This window comes from Rhyacophila brunnea, unplaced genomic scaffold (assembly GCF_057557595.1).
Source record: "Rhyacophila brunnea isolate RB1 unplaced genomic scaffold, BYU_Rbru_1.0 scaffold_2, whole genome shotgun sequence".
Lineage (NCBI taxonomy): Eukaryota > Metazoa > Arthropoda > Insecta > Trichoptera > Rhyacophilidae > Rhyacophila > Rhyacophila brunnea.
Window position 1 is genome coordinate 55,467,313 of NW_028232859.1, and position 16,505 is coordinate 55,483,817.

The window sequence follows — 16,505 nt, forward strand, 5'->3', positions numbered from 1 at the left end:
TTTATTTACTGTAATATTTTTTCACTTTCAACTGCGTGTTTTTTTACGACAGCTTTCTCCGTTACATTAATAATAATTATTGTCTCAGCGTAACTCCATTTGCAGAAAAAATGAGGCTAACATTCAATTTTTTAGTCGTGTCTCGCTGTTAACTGCTGTATCCATTTGACATTTTGAATAACCAGAACATTATTAGCTCAAAACCAAATAATTTTCCGATGGTTGTAGGATATTTTTCTATACAACTTGATAGTTTTCTGTGTAGGCACAGTGTATGAAATAATTTATTAATTTAAGTATGCAGTAAGGTACAATGAAACATAAAATATGTGATTATTTTTTTATACCTAATAAAATAATCATATACCTATGTATGTACTTACTTAAGGCCATGCATTAGTTGAGGCACGGTCTAAAAAGATCGTTGCTAGGCGATGCGCGGATTGCGGGTGGCGGGTGAAAATGACGCCTGTCAAACGAAATATTATTTGTCATATAAATCCAACATACGTCCATTTTATGTTCTGTTTATTGTTCTATTAGTAACAATAATAATATATTCATTGACATGTTTTCTATTTAAAGTAGATGGGTAACGTTTTTAGTCATCTTTACACGATTTTAGAATTAATTGACCCGTCGCCATCACGCAGCAAAGTGACGTGTTCCTGGGTCAACATTCTCTCACTGAATGGCAGCGACAGTGTTGCCAAGTCAATTTTTAATTTCAGTAGAATGTGTAAAAAAAATTCAGTAGATTCGACAAAATATCAGTAGATTTGTAGATTTCTGTTTTAGGAAAAAAATTTCGCCGCGGGCCGCAGGTTCCCAATTTTTCAGTCGGCTTGTTTTTTTTAGGAAAAATATTTTGTCGCGGGCCGCAGGTTCCCAGATTTTCATCGTCGGCTTGTTTTTTTTAGGAAAAATATTTCGCCGCGTGCCGCAGGTTCCCTATTTTTCATAGTCGGCTCGTTTTTTTAGGAGAAAAATTTCGAAGTTCCCAAGTTTTCATCAAAGATGGCTAATTTTTTTCCCGGCTGGTGGGAATTTTGTGAAATGGAGAAATATCAGTAGATTTCAGAAAATATCAGCAGATTCAGTATATTGCTAAAAATATCAGTAGATCTACTGAAATTTCAGTAGACATGGCAACGCTGGGCAGCGAGTCCAAAATTTCGTCGCGCGTACAGTTGAAAATTATTTGGCGTTTCACTGACGCGTCACCTTAATATAATAATATTCTACTTTAGCACTACATAGAGAGAATATATATTTTCGTGTGTACCACTGTGTCCGTAAACTTTTTTGCCGCGAATTTACAAATGCTATAATTACCACAGTAATAAATTTAAAGTATATTTATTACATACTAGTAACTACATTGTTAATATAAGTAATTTATGACGTCTTCATTTATTATTTTCGTTGATTATATAATTGTCGTGTCCGGAAACTTGTACGTATGGAGTTCGCCGTATCATACATCACAGTGAAATGTAGTATCGGAAATATATGGCCGTATATTAAAGACCGTCCAACCTCTTTGGGTCGTATAGTACTGACATAAAATTGGTGTGTCTAAATAAAACACGGTTCTTGTCCGTTTACTTTTGAAAATAGCCGATATACTGGATTATTTGTCAGGTTAGGTTAGATTAGGTATTATCATTTTTGAATTTTGCCAAAATCAGCTATGAAAATTGAATTAACGTTCATATTGAATCTAATAAAATTGGAGACCGCATATTATACATACGGTCATCTCTTTCCGATAAGAAAGCTCACGGCGAACTGTGCCACGGTGAAATGTTTTACGTACAATTTACATGTAACCGTGTACCATACCATAATGAAGATTTAAAAAATTTATGCTTTTACTAGAAAAAGAAAACATTTCAATGCTTGGCATGGAAATGATAAGTAATACATATTATTATAAGATACTGCGATTAGTTTTGATTTACTAAACCAAAAACCTTTATTTGATGACGAAAGGCTTGGTGACTCACGCGTTGCGTAGTTGCGTAGTTGCGTCCAGAGGGGACCACGGATCTTTTTGTTTGTGAAGAATAGTTTAAGGTTGGTATTGAGACAGAAACTAGTTGGTACATACCATACCAAACTATCATTACCTACTGTATTTTAGTCACCATTAGTAATACATAATCATAAACACTAATGCGTAACTACATATTTTTTACGTTCATTAGATATCATAAGATTTAGGTCAAGAAAGGAGAATAATCGACGCTTTCAAAAATTGGTGCTGGGGACCAACCAGTGTTGCCATGTCTACTGAAATTTCAGTAGATCTACTGATATTTTTTGCCAATATACTGAATTTTTGATTTTTTTTCGAAATTCAAGAAATCTACTGATATTTGTGTTTCTCCATAATTGTAAGTTTACTGATGATTATTTTAATAATAAACTTGAAATGATTTACGCACGATCTTTTTTAATGTGTTACACTTCTAAATTGACGAAGAAAGCATTGTAACTCTACCCAAGAGCGCCATTTTACCCATTAATATCATCATTTTTTACAATAAATTAATATTATTAGTTATTTTTATCCTTATTAGTCTTAAATTATATCTAATATACTACATTTTCCAAAATCTACTGATATTTTATGAAATCTACTGATTTTTTTGTCAAAATCTACTGAAATTTTAAATTTTGACTTGGCAACACTGCTGGGGACACTTTATCCGTATCTTCGGGGTTATATTAAAAAATGAAAACATGGCTGGCGACATGCCTTCAAAGTTCTTTGGCCATCATGGCGACTGAATGAAATATAAAATAATATGTTTATTGAGAAATGTGACATGTAAACGATCGAAAAATATCAAGATGGCTTAATCAAAAGAATTAAACTGCACCGCTCTCAATGAACGAGATTCACTCCAGAGAAAGATCATGTTGTTAGTGCAGTTAATTCTACAGTTTCTGAACTGAAGAAAGTCTCAATTTGGTACTCAGGTAGATTGATATAAACGTTTTTATTATTGATCAAATAATATAAATATTTCTGTTTCAGGTCAGTGGAGTGAATTGTATTCAGAAGTGTAATTTTATGAATGTATCTACCTAATGCGATTAATCGAGACTTTTATTGTGCGGGGTAACTCTGGGCCAAGTTAATCTTCTACAATCTACAGCTTCTTTAATGCCTAATTCATAAATAATTGTAGATTTACTGTAGTAACAAAGAAATTACACTTTACTAAACAAACAGAGAATCACATACACACACACATACGCAATGATAAGTGATTGTGGCTCTCGCACAGTTGTTATCATTTGACCTATATTTTGCAGTACAAAAATCTTGTTAGAAATTCTATTTCGCGGTAGGCAAGATTGATAAAAACAAACAGTATGTAGGTACAAATAGAATAAAGCATATAGGTACAAATAGGATATAAGGTGCGTATTCCGGTATTAGTTCGCAGTCACGTCGACAACACGTACCTATGTCGAAAATCTACTGACGATTATTGTGAAAAGGTCTGATTGTTTTATATATTATTAATTATTATGTATCCCAGTCTTTTATATAATATCTTGATGCTGTTACTATGGGACTATTATACATATTTACGTATTTAGTGAAATTTCGAGAAATTCAGGTCCATTGTATCTAGATTCTAGAGCAGCGATTTCCAAACTGGGAGGCGCGGACTGTTGCAAAGGAAGGCGCGAAAAGTTTAATACGAATGTAGCCATAGGTTTGCAGTTTGCAAGTGCATAGTTCATAAAATGGCCGCTAGTTATAAACTACATAAAAAACAGTCCTATAAAAGTTAGGTTGTTTGCAAATCTGTCTGAAGATATGGATCACTTGTATACTACTGTGAAATGCACTGGCAATCTCGTGAAAAAATGATATAAAAAGAGTCAAATCATATTGAAGAGGCAATTTTTTTTAGGAAAGATAACTTTTTGGTAATTGTTAAACTTGCCTATTTGGTGGAAATTTAAAAAAAAATGATTAAATAAATCGATGGAAGGACCACTTATGCATTCATTGATTTAAAAAGACAAAGTGAAAGCATTCATAAAAAATAATAAAAAAACAAAAATCTATTTACCGAACACTAATGCATTTTTTACAATAATATTTATTTATAAGATCTCGATTTTACAAAATACGCGTGGATGTAGAATCCATTTGTCAATGAACATGATAATGAATTTGGATTGAATACTATTGAAAAGGAAAAATTGATAGAATTATCATGCGATAATTGATTGAAACAAAAACCGTAGTTCAATTTTGGTTGAATTTAAGTGAAGAATCGAAATATAATACTTTGTCAAGAAAATCAATGCATGTTGTAATTTAAGTTCTGCTAGGTATCATTCGTAACATCATATTAATGCGCAACGGGATTTTCTGCATTAGCTGAAATGAAATTCAAATATAGATTTAAAAAAAGGAATATACATTCTTATAGTAAAACTTGTTTATTTTTTTAATAAAGTTTTTTGTATTTAGAAGTACATTTTGACTATTTAAATATGTGTCTGTATTATTTAATGAACTAAAGGGGGGGAGGCGCCAAGATTAGATTTTTTAAGGGAGGCGTAGTAACATAAAGTTTGGAAACCACTGTAGAGTATGGGTCGTGCTTATCGCCGGTAAACCTCTTTCGTAAGCGTACGATTCCAACTTTTGAGATACAAAATAAACAATGTTCTCTATTAGTGATGTGACCACTGACGGTTCGTTAGATGAAATCGTACCTTTCGATACATAATTTTTGAATAATAATATTGTATAAGGCGAATGCTTGCCCTACCAGAGGCATCTAACTGAAAAATACAAAGCTTGCAATTTGACGCAATTTATTGGTAATTAATATACAATTTAACGTGTTTTCATTAATCAATCTGAAAATATTAAAAGGAAAAAAGTGTGAAATCTGCTGCTGCATTTTAACTAGAATTGTGTTGATAATAGTGGCTTCAGTGTTTCGAAGAGACGAAGCACTGCATTGACATTCATTCGGTTCCCCTTTATTTTTATCACTGACATGGCCGAAAAAGTCTTCTCACATGAATATGTAGTCGAAAATCCGGAAAATAATTTTAATGAATTTAGTGGTAATATCCAAAACTGATGCAATGGTTGTATCTTATGTCTGAACATAAGAGTGACATTAAAAGAATAATAATATTGTGTACCCATTTAATTTGTTGAATGACAATTGGTTTGCAATTTTTGGCATACCTATACATTTTAAAATGGGCGACAACTGTGGCAGAAATTCTCGGACCGGTGGTTGAGAAACACTGAATTATAAATAATCTAGTTTAACTGAAAAAACCTTATTTTATGATAATGGTGTTTGAATTTTTGCACATCTTTTCATTTCAATTCAAAAACCTTAAATTTTGAAGGATACTTAAGTACTTATTTGGTTTTTTTAATTATTTAGTTGAATACAATTGAGCAATACTTATATAACTACATAATATCTTTGTATACGAGGCGTGTATTTTCAAAGTGAACTTATTTATTCCACTTCAACAAATTTTTGGCAAAAGCCAAAAAACTGTTTACGGTATTGATGTTACGTAACATCAACATCGTTGTTACATACTTAATATGTTTTTTGTAGTGGAATAAGTTACTTTTGTAACCAACACCGATTTTTAAATTGATTTTTCTACCTGATTCAATGCTATTAGGTTCTTATATACAAAAAATACTTGTTCAAAATTGTATGCTTTAAATTTAAATTCTGTCAAGTAGTGGAATAAGTTCATTTTGAAAATACACCTCTAATATCGAATAGCATCAACGAATAATATCGATATTGTAAAATAGAAAGTTCACCAAAACAACTATCGAACTGACATTTAGAGCCCTTGTCTTAGTCTAGGTAAGCCCCAATACTATGCTTGTACTTGCGGTGGGGTAGCTACAACACTGGGTACAGTAGGTAGTTGAAGTCCAGACAATCTGCTGAAAAATTGTGGAATTTGAGATTGTACTTACACAGGCCGTATTTTGCCGACCGCTTTAAAAAACTTTAGTTAAGAACAGGGGTAGTCAACCTTTTTATGCCTATTGCCCACTTTTGTATCTCTGTTTGTAGTAAAATTTTCTAACCGTCCACCGGTTCCACAGAAATAGTGATTTATAAAGTAGGGAAGTAACTTTACTTTATAAAATTTATAAAGCAGAGTTACAGCAAGTCAAAGCATATAATAATAATTACTCACCAAATACTTTATGTCAGACTATCGGTAAGTTTGGCAGAATAAATCTTTATAAAACAACTTACTGTAAGTAGTTAAATCTATATTTTTATTTATACTTTGCATAGACATAGAAGCATGAAGTCTGATGAAATTACATTTAATTAATTAAATTATTAATGAGATTATTTTTAAAACCCCTACCGCCCACCGTGAAATCTGGAACGCCCACTAGTGGGCGGGATCAGGTTGACTACCCCTGGTTTAGAGTTTAGACAATAACAGCTTAAAAATAGATGCAAGTTATGAAAAAATTATATTAGGAATTTGTGGTGCATTAGGCTAGATACTATAAATATAATCATAATGGAATCTTGTGTTAAGCTTTTTTTATAAGAGTCATTTTGTCAAATCAATTTGAGACTTACCTATTCATTCCATTTTACTTCTCGTCAAATATTGCGAACCAGACTCACGATTTTGTTTTATTGCCACCACTAAACATATTGCACTCAATAATACTAAAATGACCATTAATTTATATTCGCATCCATCTATCGATTTGACTGTCTCAGAAGCCGATTTAATAATGTCAATAAAAAAAGAGCCGGCGTTATCGCCACTCCCGCAGCAGGCATTCATATTATTTTCAATTATTACAAATAATACATTTAATAGGTGTAAACATGATGTATCCCAAGACAAAATAGTTTACATATGTTTGCAGTCAAATCTTTATACAATAGTGGCCATTCAGAAATGTAATATCAATATTTAATTTAAAAAAAATAACAAGCTTTAACCAGTAAACAACAAAACAAATTATTAACAAGTAACAACAACTGACAGCTAATAATAATAGACAAAGCCATAGACTAATATATTGGACATAATAATATCGGGCTAGAGACCATAAACAAAAAAGTTATCCTCTGACCCACTACCAAGTTCCTAAGTATACTGACCACCGTATTTTGCAATGGATCATCAACCATGATAAACAATACGTAGGTATTGATAGTGAGTTGGACAAAAAATGCTAAATATTATTTAAGAGTTTTAAATTGAATGAGAACAAGTTCTAAACACCAAGAAATGAAGGTAAAAAAACACACCAAACATTATAAGTATGGCGAAGTAAGGGTATAAGAGTAATGGTGATAATTTAATTTAATCATTAATAGGGTGAAAAATAAAAGACGTCGAAATATCAGGACAATATATAATTAAATCCTTACAAGAAATATATTATTACACAAAAGCCAGGAAAATACCTACACGATTTTTTATAGTTTAAGTAGTTAGGAACAGTATTAGTAATTTGGTGATAGGTAGTATAGGTAATTTGGGATTGATAGGTAGGTATTTAATTTGGTGATATTGTATAATTTTGAGTTTTGTTGAAGATTTAACTACCTACTTATCTAGATACCTATTTACAATGCACCATAATAATTTGCTCAAAAATCGCACATGATCACGTTGTCAATTGACAATTTGACATTTTTCAGGATATTTCCCCATGCAGAAACAACATTCAATCCATTTTGCTTCATTTTTTTCATAGCATCATGAGAATATGTTTTCTCACATACTCCACAAATCCATTCGTCGTCATTTTGTTGTGATTGGTTTTTTGATGTAAAGCTACGTTGTTTCACCACAACTAGGTACTTGTTCTTCTGCAGCTACATCTGGTTGTTCCTCTCCAACTAGAGTTATGCATTTTGCCGAAGAATCTCTTTCTTTTTCACAGGCACACGCACTGATAAACCATATCTAGCTTTATATTGACTCCACTACAACTTACTGGCTGAATCAAATCGCGACCCACAGACTTGGCAATTTTATAAGCTATCTCCATTATCTCCAAAACGGTCAATCCGAAACCCAACTCCTTCATATTATTTATATATGTGACCAATTTCTACTCATGTTCTACTGTCAATGGAAAAAGCATTCCTAATTTTGAAAAATTCTTCGTTAATTTTCTGTCTTCTCTCTCGTTGTTCGAAATAAATTGTTTTAAAGACGACCACGGAACACCTATGGCTTCTGCCGCTTTAAGTACCTATATAATGTAAATTTTTAATCTCTCATCAGGTCTGCCGCTTTTTGTACCTATATCAACAAATGAATACGTTCTGTAACATTTGTCGTTACCTTCACTTTTCTTTCCTCTTGTAGGTACCATCAAAAATGTGTTAGGTAATTTGGTGATACCTAGTCTAAATAACCTGGAATTATTTTTTAAAACATAATTAAACACCCATACAACAATATAAAATAAATTGTTGTATTCTTTTTCACTGGTTAACACATTTTTAAGAACACACAAAGAAAATATAATAGGCATGCACCATGAAAAACCATTATAAAAACATAAATAGTATGAATATTACCTTGATACAGCTTAAATGTTGAAAAAAGAAAGATTTTATTTGAAAAATATGTCAATTCTCCGAAAAGCGTTCAATGCGAACACGTGTACGCCAACTAATAGCGAATAACAGTAATAACACTTTGAAATTAATTTTGTTAAGTCAAAGAATAGGTAGTATAGCCATCTATGACTTATTCTTGAAAGTTTTTGACGGCAGGTTATTTGAATACACATTATAATACAAACTATCACCAAATTACCTTATCAGCCTACTTATCTATTTATGTCTACTAACTGTCGATGAAATCAGTAATGATTGTTATAAATTGCAAATGCCAATATTCATTACCACTCAGAAGTTTTAAAATTGTTGGACTTTCCGCGGGAAACCGCGGAATTATAAGTCCGCAGATGGTTTGTTGGATTTCAAACTTATTTGATATTTCACTCGCTGAGTTTTTAGAATTCGTCCGTCAAGCAAACGCGGATGTACGAAAATTTTATAATAATCATATCTGATAATATGTTCAATATGGACAAACATGTTCAATCACCAGTGTCTTTCCTAAATTTTGTTCTATCCCATAATTCCACCCACATTCTGTATGCAAAAAGTTCGATTTAATATCATAATATTTTAATGTCTGACAACATGCCTAGAACATAAATAATTATTGTACGTACGGTAGCAGAGCATTGACAAATCGGACGATGTCCTCGGACTTTTGACTCGCCAATGGAGCGCCTGCATATTATTATGGCGTTGAGTTTGCGATAGTTTTTACCATAGCTTTTTTTTTTTTTTCTTTATTTGGAAGCAATTGAGCTCTTCTCTGAATGGAAGGCTATTCTGCTTTACCATAGACTAATATGCATTTACATATCATATTATCTATGGTTGCATAGCATAGACATCTTTTGTTTGTCCCTGTCAAAATATACTGGTTGATCTCACGTTTTTAATACGTTTTATTATTTTATCACCTGAAACTTGATTTGTTTATATCGATCACGGTAATATGGCTTTAGCATTGCACCGAAGAGCTAACGTAAGTTATTTTAAAATTATAATACAATTAGTTACATTTCCCACAATATTCATGATAATAATATTAAGTGGATTACTAACATGGTCTTATTCTGATTATATTTTCTAGGTTCGCTTACCGCCAGAAGTAAATCGTGTCCTATATATTCGTAATTTACCTTATAAGATAACAGGTGAAGAAATGTATGACATTTTTGGAAAGTATGGAGCTATCAGGCAAATTAGGGTGTAAGTATTATCATACTGATTTTTATATAGGTGCCTTTGGGTATCTCACTAACATTTCTCAACCCTTTTAATACTGTCATTTATAACCTAACTTATAAATACTTTCGCTAAGGATGAGCCTTGAGATTATGAATCGAAAAAGCAGCTTAACATTCACATTTCAACAGAGATCGTATGTACACACAGTAAAGATACAGTACTCCATATTGTCAAAAAAAACCTTGATACACTAGAGCTTTTCAAGGTTCTCCAAGCAAATGGTATTCAAAAAGACAATCAAAGAAGTTAGAGTAAAAACAAACCTGTTAATCAGGGTGAATGGTCAAAATTAAAGAGCTGAGCTAATATGCCATAATATATTAAAAAAATACCAAGAAACTTAGGAAACACAATGTCGAAACAGTATTTTCAACATTCACGAAAGCCTGCAATATTTTAAGACTGATAAAGGGCTTGCAGCCTTTGGATTTGGCAGGTGTATATTAAATAAATTGCTGCAAATGTCCGAAGAAGTACACAGGCCAAACCTCATGAAAGTTGAAAAAAAGTGTGTGGATCAACACGAGGACCTATCAACTAAAACGCTACACAATGTCAGCGATTACTGAAAAATTAAATGACTACAGGTCACTAATTTGACTTTGAGACCAAAATACCGAATAAGTGATATTTTTCACGCTTAATAAAAGAGGCTATCTAAATTCTTAGAAACCCTGAAAATATTAATAGGGACGATGGGTTACGTTTAAAACCACCATGGCTTCCAGTACTTTCAGCAAAATCTAATATCTTTGATAGTCATGTCAAGACTAACAGTACACCATCACCCCTTTTTTATCTGAGCAACATTTGCTCTCAGCTAAACAGATCCATTTTTGACACACTTAAAAGCGGCATTCGCATTCATACACCTCACAGTACACTTCAACACATTACCTCTTGAGAATGGCCTCTGCAACGAGCCTGAAACGTCGAGGAAAGAAGAACACACTGTGATAACCCAAAAATCTATTACGATATCAACATACGGAGTTTTAGGGCGTCCCTGCGGTCGTTTAGTGCCCCTCGGGTATCACTGTATGATGGATAGATTGAATTGAAATTTATAAAGTTTGGTAAACGTAAGTGGCAGCAAAGAACTAGGGACCGAGAAGAGTAGGAGCTAGAGGAGGCCTTCATCCAGCAGTGGATCAACCCCGGCTGATAATAATATTGTAAAATATGCATACTATTGTGATTTTTTGTATAAATGTACTATTGGTGACCAAAGGATTGTTTCAATCATAATAATTGTGTCGCTAGATTTCAAAATCAGCCAAGTCCATAATATATGAATAGGAGAAAAACAGCTTTTTGTTTTCTCAAATACGCAGTCACAAGGGTGAAAGTTTATATTATTTCGAGTATAGAATATTTAAAATTAATAAATTCCACATTTTGATAATGCAGAAATGTTAGAAAGCAGTAGTTCTTTGGCAATTCACAAAAAAGTCAAAAATACCTAAAGGTGGACTTGGCTGATTTTGAAATGTAGCGTCACAATTGTTCATATTACAGCATTGATTACTTACATTACATTCTTAAAATTATTTTTTCCAGTGGTAACACAACAGAGACAAAGGGAACAGCGTTTGTTGTGTACGAAGACATCTTTGATGCCAAAACTGCATGCGATCATCTCTCCGGTTTTAACGTATGCAACCGATATTTGGTGGTACTTTATTATAGATCGCACAAAGCTTTCAAGGGTATGGATATTGAGAAGAAACAAGAAGAACTAGATTCCATAAAGAAAAAATATGGAATTACCTCAGAAACCACAAAGAAAAAGTTTGGAGCGACACCTGAAGATTCTAAGAAGTAATAAATTATTTTATAGTTTAATTTTAACTAGGTATAAGTGAAAAAATGTAAAATGTCTGCTGGAAATGTAATAATTTCTTATAACGTTGGATTATGTATGTAATTGGATTTCATTTTTCAATTTACGATTTAATCTGTCACACTTGTTAAAAAATAGGTTTCTCTTTTTACATTTATATAACCTTTCATATATGCAGTGATGAAGTATTCTCATCCCAAAATAAATAGTATAATAGAGGAAATTTATTAATTATTTATTTTTATAACGATATCAATGGTACTGGTAAAAAATAAATTAAATGCTGACAAATTAAGTTATGTGTTTTTATTTAAATACTACTTCACAAATTGCCAAAAGGAAATTAGTGAATCTCAATTTCATTTTTAATGATAATTTTCATTTACTTATTGTTATCGCGCCTTTTACCTAAGCAAGTTACACATTGCAATATATTATCTTATTTACAATGCGTTCTCATTTAGATTATAATATTTGCATGGGTATGAAAAAAATTTCACTGTTGGTGTTTTCACGCAAAAAGTTAAAATTAATTTCTAACATTGAAAGCCATAATGTTAATATACTAGGGAAGTTTAATCTATAAATAAACGGAACAATCTTAAACAGAACATAAAAAATATTTAAATACGTACTAAGACTTAGTCACATTACAGATAATAATACATGGTATAATAATAAAATCAGATATTGTGCTCATATCAGCTAAATTTAAGATGACGCAATCCCGAACAAAACACCTCCGGTAAATCCTGCCGAATAATATGAATTGGACCGCATGAAGTTGATAACCTGAAAATGTTAGAAAGTATTTATTACCCCAATATAAAAATAAAAGGTCATTTTGGATAGCTTTAATGTGAACTGCACCATAGATTTGACTGGCCGAAACTTTATTCTAATGACAAACAAAATATCAATTTTATTAACAGTACTCTTAAAAACGATAAAGAATTTAACTTTAGATTATAACTGTGATGATTATAAATATTATGTTATCTGACTTGGCTGTCCTGATCTACTTTAATATTATTTATAACTTGTAAAATAACACCCACGGTGGCCGCGCGCCTTAAGCGTTGGACTATCACGCCGTGGGTCCCAGGTTCGAATCCTGGGTCTGGCAAGTACACATATTGGTTTTCAATTTGTGTGTGAGTCAGGTATGGACCTAATAGGTTGAGCACGTGGCTAACATCCATTTCTCGTAAAAAACAAAATCTGTTAATACAAACCTCTACTCTGTGGAGGCCCATATGATCCTATTAGGATCGGACATGCTCGAAAAAAAAAAAATAACTTGTAAAATAGTTTCATAATATCAAGATTTTTGTGGTTCACCTTCTCAAGCCAGGCAGAGGATTTGCTGCTGGTTTCCTTTTCAATTGTATCATTAATGGTGTCAACATTTTTATGAATTTTGTCCCAGTTGATATTAATGTATCCATTTTGATTGGCCAAATGTAGTACTATCACTCCGCTTCCTAAGCCTACTGCGGCTATTTTTCCCACCTTCATTCCAATATAACCCGTGACCCTAAACAGATAATCACATTTACCTACACAGATATTCCACAGGGGTGATTGAAATAAAATATACATTCAATATTATAACAAATTCAAATTTAACTCATCCTTTTAGAATCAAACATGGTGAAGTAGTAGTAGGTAATAGAATTTTCACGAAACCTCAGAAGGTAATACATATACAAAATATGAAAATAATAAATTACAAAAGCAAGAATGGTTTGTATTTACATTAGTGTGTGTCTTGAAAAGAAATAGATTCGAGTCTCTTTTACATAGATTTGTTTTAGATATAATCAACTAAATACCTATACAGATTTTTTTTGAAATTATTAGGTAACACTGGGTACCATAAAAAAGTACAAATTAGAAGATGTATGAAAGAACTTAAACAGAAATAGGTGATCAATGTTTTAATTTTTTCATTAAAGAATAATTTAGAGAAAGGGCTTAAAATTGTACTAACCATCCTGACAGTGTGCCAATTACCAGTTGTTTAGTTGAAGACGATTTTCCAATATCCCCGATTGCTTTGTCGATGAATTTCTTGGTATCCTTGACAAAGCCTTCTGCATCGCTGCGGGGTGTGAACTTGGAGACTTCACTCATTCTGAATATAAAACACTTTAAAATATAAAATATTTAAAACAATTACATTTTCTAAGATTATGAAACATTTTATGCTCATGTGCAATAATAAAACTACGTATTCACTATTGTACAAGTGTTATATAAGTAGAGACTTTTCTTAATTTTATGGTTAGAGCTGTCATATCGAAATAAATAATATCAATACAGGTGACCCTCATTTATCTTGACCCCGGCCGGCATGTGCGAATTCGCTATACCATTATCGATTTTTATATATTTTTAATACTCGTTTTGCCATGTGCCAGGAATCAAGATGATGATAATGAGTGGAATTACGAGCGTACCACCTTTCTCTTTCGCTCACATATAATAAAGTTACACGCGTGAGTGAAACAAAAGAACGCCGAAGGGCCAAGCAGAGTAAACTAAATTAGTTTATGCAACGAGGAGCAAAATGAATTTAATTTTTTCAGTTTATTGGAAAATTATATTACAGTACTCTCTCAGTAATCCGTCACCCCAAAAACCAGACAAGTGTCCAATTAGTGAAAGCGGTGGATTATAGTGTATACATACAAAATATGGTAAAAATTAAAACAGGTAATCGTAAAAATTTTTTTTATTGAGAAATTTGTACTAGCAACTTATCGTTTTATTTATAATTAAAGTGAAGTATTATTAAATTATACATATTTATTAACTACCTACATATCAAACAGTAAATCACTTGACACAACCAGTAGGCAGATATTCTTGAATGGTCTAAGATTCCTGGCTTTCCCGATGATCAAAAGCTTCAGCTTGTGTGTCCCGGTTACATTGGAGCACGGCATAATTGTGATGCGGTCCTTGGGCACTTTCCTTTCTTTGTGATGAACACACGTTTTACGAGGGAGAAGTTTCCAAAATAAACCCGTCTCATCTGCGGTGTTACAACGCGGCGGACTACTGAATTTGATATATGAATACCGCGGCTTGATTTTGTGCTTTCAACTAGTAAAAATAACGGCGGATTATAGTAGTTGTCGGATAATCGAGCGACGGATAACTGAGAGTGTACTGTACTTTTATTTTATGCATGATGTTTATTTTTTAGTATAAACACATATTAATAAAGTGTTTTATATTTTAAATTGTGATTAGGTACGCAGCTTTAAATATAAAAAAAATGAATTTTAATATTAAAAAGCTTATTTTTTTTTAAACCACGATGTAGTAGGTAGTGCGGGTTGTGATTTAGCAAAAGATTGTTAGCAAAATTTTACACCATTGATGTACCTATTTATGGCTCGGTATAATAATTGTATAATGTGCTTTCATTCAGATGTAATTAAGTACAGTAGGCGCTCGGTAATCAGGCACCCATATTTATTCACCTATGCCGGATTATTGGATTTCTATAGGAAATAATTCTATTACAGATATGCACAGTAAAAATCTTTATTAGTTTATGTAAACATACACAAAAATTAATAACATTGTTTACTTAATCAACGAGGGAAACAAACATGTGTTCATCTGTCAAGGTCGGGCACCGAACTGCCGAGCGAACGGCTCTCTGCTCTGCAATCCGGCAGTTTAATGTGAAACCTGTCGGATTATAGAGCAGAAGAGCTGAGTTGCAAAATGCCAGACTATTGGACGTTCCGGATTGGTGAACGCCGGATTACCGAGCGCCTACTGTATAATCAGTTTTTATAGTTATGATTTTAGCTAAATTTCTTTAAAGTATTTTTTGTGTGGCAGTAGTGCATGAATCTTTTGCATTATCAACGTACAGACAGCTTTGCTGAAGCACCAGCATATTACAACAAATAATAATATAATGTACAAACTCTGCTATCCTTTACATACACGATACGATAGATTTGTGTAACTGCTACACCAATAATTACGTGATTCAACATTTCGAGAATAGTCCAAATATGAGCATTATGATTTTTTATAATAAGTGATAGTTAAACGGCGACAATTTTAGATATCTTCTCGAATAGGTATCTAATATAGGTACATACATAATGATTCTTAGTTTTTAGTACACAGAATTTTCGTAGTTCAAAACAAATGACTGGATTGATAAAGATAACTTTAATGACCATGAGATCGGTAAGAGTAAATAATCATAAAAAGCATCAGATATTTCACAATTTGAAAATTGTTTGCAACGTCTTATTTATACAAACTAAATAAGACTTTTAAAGGGTTACTTGGAACAAAGAGAATAATATGCTCATTTGTGAAAAACTGAAAATAGATCGCAATGGGTAGAGAAGTAAATTAATATGGAATATTTTATGAAATAAATAATTATAATCATCTGTCTACATTATATACGAAAAATAAATAAATGAAATAGAATTGAAATGAAAACCGAGTGATACAATGAAATATTTCAATAAACATTGTTAAATGTATGAATTTACCTGTCAATGAACTGTGAAGCAAACAATATAAATAAAGAAATCCTTTTCTCGTGACAGATTGAATTGTATAAATTCAATATTCGTATTAAATGAATGGCAAAGTTGTCGGCAGTGGAAAGTGTCGCCAGTACCGCATTCCATGCTACCACCATTCCAAAATAAAAGATTGTATAAAGATTTTTTTACGGAAGATAAATAATTGTAAAA

At 32.2% G+C, this 16,505-nt stretch overlaps 3 protein-coding genes across 4 annotated transcripts in view; 1 reads left to right on the plus strand and 2 right to left on the minus strand.

Moving 5' to 3' along the window:
• Positions 1-6,758, minus strand: part of Oatp74D (Organic anion transporting polypeptide 74D) — a 153,469-nt gene extending 146,711 nt beyond the window's left edge. The window contains exon 1 of the mRNA XM_085946937.1: positions 6,645-6,758. The gene's annotated coding sequence lies outside the window, so the exon portion shown is untranslated. The remainder of the gene's footprint in view (positions 1-6,644) is intronic.
• A 2,765-nt stretch (positions 6,759-9,523) lies between these two features.
• On the plus strand, positions 9,524-12,045 carry Sf3b6 (splicing factor 3b subunit 6). Its single transcript, XM_085946744.1, has 3 exons — positions 9,524-9,648; positions 9,757-9,875; positions 11,475-12,045. The coding sequence occupies exons 1-3, from the start codon at positions 9,619-9,621 to the stop codon at positions 11,737-11,739; spliced, it is 414 nt and encodes a 137-aa protein (XP_085802870.1). The 5' UTR covers positions 9,524-9,618; the 3' UTR covers positions 11,740-12,045.
• Positions 12,046-12,048: 3 nt separating this feature from the next.
• LOC147072540 (FUN14 domain-containing protein 1-like) lies at positions 12,049-16,367 on the minus strand. Of its 2 annotated transcripts, none has more exons than XM_085946742.1 (4): positions 16,299-16,367; positions 13,751-13,894; positions 13,099-13,294; positions 12,049-12,549 (listed from the first exon to the last, which is right to left on the minus strand). In XM_085946742.1, the coding sequence occupies exons 2-4, from the start codon at positions 13,891-13,893 to the stop codon at positions 12,469-12,471; spliced, it is 420 nt and encodes a 139-aa protein (XP_085802868.1). In that variant the 5' UTR covers position 13,894; positions 16,299-16,367; the 3' UTR covers positions 12,049-12,468. The 2 variants fall into 2 exon arrangements, with proteins under 2 accessions (XP_085802868.1, XP_085802869.1); XM_085946743.1 differs by having other exon boundaries at positions 13,751-13,908.
• Between the last annotated feature and the right edge of the window lie 138 nt (positions 16,368-16,505).